A 4,345-nucleotide genomic window follows, 5' to 3' on the forward strand; every position below is an offset into this window, starting at 1 on the left:
AGAACAGAGGACAGAGAGAGTGACACTCAGGGGTTAGAGTCGCAGATGATGGAAACAAGGTTGTCAAACTCGCGAGTCTAGGTAAACTCGTGGAGCTGACCTAGACTCGACTCGTAGACTCGACTCGTAGACTCGTACGAGTTTACCTGTTATATATTTACTCAGATATAGACATTCAAACTTAACAATTTCAACATCAAAACACATTATAAATTAACCTAATACTAAAATTACAAGTTACAACAAGTACTTTGGATCACACATTTAAATCCTTCACAAGTATTTATCTAGTTCAACATAAAACACACAATTACACAATCAAAGGTTCATAAGACATAACCAAAACACAAAAGAAAACAACAAAGCAACAATTAAATTTCTAATAAACTCTAAAACTCAAATCCTCCAATATCTTCATCTTCTATGGCATCAATATCATCATCTTCACCATCATCATCAGAAACATCATTTCTTTCAGCCTCAGGTTCAACACGGCCAACAAAATCTTCATCATCATTCACATGTTCATCTTCTTCCTCTATTAAATTTTGTTGTGGATCCCCAATAAACTCATTCTCACCTCCCTCACCCATGTTGAATTCATTACTATTCATACCTGGAATAGCAAATTCATTACTATTTGGATCATCATTAGTATTGTCATTCGTTGGCAAGTGAGAATGCTCAACACTTTCAGCAATATTTTCATTAACATCCTCAGTTATCCACTCATCATCAGAATGCACTGCATCAAATTCAAGTTCTGGACTTTTTCTAATTTGCTTGCCCTTTAACTTCAAATTATACATCACATACACTAAATCATTCATTTTCTTTTGATGCAACCGATTTCTTCTCTTTGTATGAAAATACAAACATATAGTGCCAATAGTTAATAAAAATACAAAAATTAAAATTAAAATAAATAATGAATAGTTCTAAGGAAGTAAGGAATAAGGAATTACCATTTCAAATGCACTCCAATTACGCTCACAACCAGATGAACTACAAGTTAAGCTTAGCACTCGGATAGCAAACTTCTTTAGTTCTGGACAACTATCTCCATAGAAGTCCCACCACTCAGCAGGTAGCATGGTCTTCCTACTACTCTTTGCAGTTTCATTACCAAAGAGGCCTTTAGCATAATGAAAGTCAGGAAGCTATAGACCAACCTTTTTCCTTTCTTCCTGGTTAGGAACCAGTTTTTTCAAACAACTATATAGACCAATCTTAATATCAGCATCATCAACCATGAAATTTGGTTCATAGTGATAATGAGGATTAAGATAATACGCAGCTGCATGCAATGGTCTATGCAATTGACTTTTCCACCTTCCATCAATAATTTCCCATATAGGTTCGTAACTAACAATAACAATGCAAATGAATAAAAATAAGAAAATTAAATAAATAACTGAATATAAGAAGAAAACATGGTAACATGATACATTGATAATCAAATATTAAATCTTTCAATTAATCAAGACTCAAGATTACCTCTTTTTAACACAACCGAAGTTAGTCTTGATTGTTTCTTTGGCGTTTCTCATGCCTTCAAAGATGAAACCCATGGCTGGTTTTTCATCTGAATCAACCAAGCGAAGGACTGTAATGAGAGGAGCAGCAGCCTTGAGGCATATGACAATATTCTTCCATAGCCTACTATCCAAGGCCATGTTTTGGACTCTTATTCCTTCAGGCGTTGATGCAACCTTAGTTGTCTTCCAATCAGCAGAAGTAAACATAGTCATCAATGGTCCTTTATTATCATGAAGACAAGTGAGAGTCAAATAGGCAGTGGCGAATCTTGTGGCACCTGGCCGAACCAAGTCCTTTCCCTTTGTAAAATTCCTCAACATGCTAATGAGCATACTCCGAGAGTAGATAAAAGTGGTGATTTTTCTTCCCTTTTTTATGGTTGTTTCATGCACCTTTAGCTTCTTTTCAAAATCCTCCAATATCAAATCTATGCAGTGTGCAGCACATGGTGTCCAATACAAACTTTTTCTAGTCTCCATCATTCTTTCTCCAGCAGCCTTATAATTAGCAGCATTATCTGTAACAATTTGGACTACATTCTCTTCACCAACAAATTCTACGGCATCTTCTAGCATTTTGACAAATTTATCCGTTGTTTTCGAGATATCAGAAGTGTCCAATGAATAAAGAAAAATTGTTCCTTTAGGGCTGTTCACCAAGAGATTACAAATACTACGCCTTTTTTTATCAGTCCATCCATCCGACATGATTGAACAACCAGTTCTCTTCCACTCTGCTTTAAATTCAGTAAGCATTTCATCAACATTGTTCACTGTTTTCTTTAATTGGGTTTCTCATAACTCATGGTAAGAAGGGGGTTTGTAGCCAATTCCATATCTCCCAACCATCTCACAAAACTTTAAAAATTCGGGATTCTTAATAACATTGAAAGGAATAGCACTAGTATAGAAAAATATGGCACATTGTTGATCACATTGTTCCTTTAGATCCTTCTTCATCATTTGATTTATTGTTGATTGAACTTGAGCCCCTTTTCCTTTTGTGACAAAGTTGCGAATATCTTTCCCCTTTTGTTGAGAATTGTCCTTCTCCTTTTCTGTTTGTTCAGGATAATCCTCATCATCACCGAATCTTCTCTTCTTCAATGATGCTTCTTTAGCCTCCACACAGACTTTCAACATCACAGCCTTCACTTCTTCAGGTACTGAAGCATAAGGCTCTGAATCCTCTTTAGTACCGGCAAGATGATGCTTGAATCTATAAATCCCTCCGCTTATAGTCTTTGAGCAATAATTACACTTCACTTTTTTACCATTGCCTTGAACATCAATCCCATGTTTCCATCCTATATCACTTCTATTTCCAGTTGCATTTTTTCTCCTAGAAACAGCAGGCGTAGGTCTAGGAATACTAGGAAGCGAAGACCCTGTCCCTTAACCAACATTCTCAGACATTTTGTATTTTTATCCCTAAAAATCAACAAGCAAAACAACAAATTCAGATTCAGATTATCCACTAACTAAATTCAGATTCAGATTATCCACTAACTAAATTCATAACTAACACTAGTTTCAGCTACACTTATAACAATAATGTTTAAAAGATGAAAAATTTTCAGCATCATAAGACTTAATCAATAATCATCATTCCAAATGCAGTACAGCAAGCAATACTTTTGTGATTCGGAATAATATACCACCCAGTTATGAGTTAACCCAAAAGTCCATTCTCATTGTCATATGAACCCCCTTTGAGGTCATCAATATGATCAACAGATCAAGCACAAATAAATTAAAACAATGGCAACTAGAGTCAACCACCAATACTCCAATACTCACTTTATCACACAACAGATACATTTTCATTTAAGCTAACAAGTAACAATTCAGACTTCAGACTTTCAATTAAACTAACACAGTAAGTCAGTAACACTAACTAACAATTCAGACTTAAGAGTTTCAATTCACTAATTCAGACATCAGAATTTCAGTAAACTAAAGACTAAACATAACTACATAACAGAAGTAGAAAACAAAAGAAAAAAAATATATAGCAGAAGCACTATCCACACATTTTAACCATGATTGAAGCATGAAGTACACTAGTACAGATTACAGAAGCAGGCAAGCACCAAGCAGCATCAGTTTTTTTTGACACATTAATTTTTTTTTACAGATCAAACGCAGATCAGGGCCTTAATAAATTTGCAGAATTGAATAATTGCAACCAAAATTGTTAGCATTTGAATTAGTTTAACAAAATTACCTTGGAGATGGGCAGACTTTATCACTTGAAGCAGATCGGCAGTGCTTCAGTCAGTTGACTCAGTTCAGTGAAGAAAAACAGAACAAGGCTGACGAGGGCAGAACAGGGGAGGGGAGGCAAACGGCGTGGTGGACTGGTGGTGGGCTCTGGCGCTGTGCGACGCTGCGTGGTGGTGGCCTGGTGGGCTCTACGAGACTGCGACTCTACGTGGTGGTCCTTCACTGGGCTCCGCGACGCTGCGTGGGTGAGCGGTGGGGGACGAGGGATGAGGCAAGGGGAGGTGAGAAGGCGACGGGTCCGTCTGGACTCTGGCGTCCGGCCTCTGCGTGGCGGCGCAGACAACGCCGCCGTTAGATGGTGGAGCTGGAGGGTGTGACGAGTGAGGGAGGCTGGCCGTGAGGGTTTGGTTGAGGGAGTCACTACTCACTAGGTTTCACTCCTTCATTAGTGGGTGTGGGTTTAGGTTGCGGGTTTGGGTTAGCCGCTTTCTGTAGGGTTTTTTTTTTCCTGGGCCAAAACGACGCCGTTTTGGCGAAAATGGGCAACGAAATTAAACTCGCTGACTCGCTAGCAAACTCGC

General features: G+C 38.0%; 1 protein-coding gene across 1 annotated transcript; it reads right to left on the reverse strand.

The window, feature by feature from the left end:
- Positions 1 to 273: 273 nt before the first annotated feature.
- Positions 274 to 2,246, reverse strand: LOC112721835 (uncharacterized). Its single transcript, XM_025772861.1, has 6 exons — positions 1,498 to 2,246; positions 1,226 to 1,365; positions 966 to 1,135; positions 617 to 857; positions 449 to 505; positions 274 to 287 (listed from the first exon to the last, which is right to left on the reverse strand). Exons 1-6 carry the CDS (start codon positions 2,244 to 2,246, stop codon positions 274 to 276), a joined length of 1,371 nt encoding a protein of 456 aa, XP_025628646.1.
- Positions 2,247 to 4,345: the final 2,099 nt, after the last annotated feature.

This window comes from Arachis hypogaea, chromosome 11 (assembly GCF_003086295.3).
Source record: "Arachis hypogaea cultivar Tifrunner chromosome 11, arahy.Tifrunner.gnm2.J5K5, whole genome shotgun sequence".
NCBI classification, from domain to species: Eukaryota; Viridiplantae; Streptophyta; class Magnoliopsida; order Fabales; family Fabaceae; genus Arachis; species Arachis hypogaea.

What these genes read in the sequence shown, in the direction of transcription:
- LOC112721835 (XM_025772861.1), bottom strand. Translation starts at nt 2,246, where the DNA reads ATGTCGGATGGATGGACTGATAAAAAAAGGCGTAGTATTTGTAATCTC. An exon ending in TTCGGTTGTGTTAAAAAGAG is followed by an intron (nt 1,366 to 1,497) that starts GTAATCTTGAGT and finishes TGTTATTGTTAG; the next exon opens with TTACGAACCTATATGGGAAA. An exon ending in ATTGGAGTGCATTTGAAATG is followed by an intron (nt 858 to 965) that starts GTAATTCCTTAT and finishes TTTCATACAAAG; the next exon opens with AGAAGAAATCGGTTGCATCA.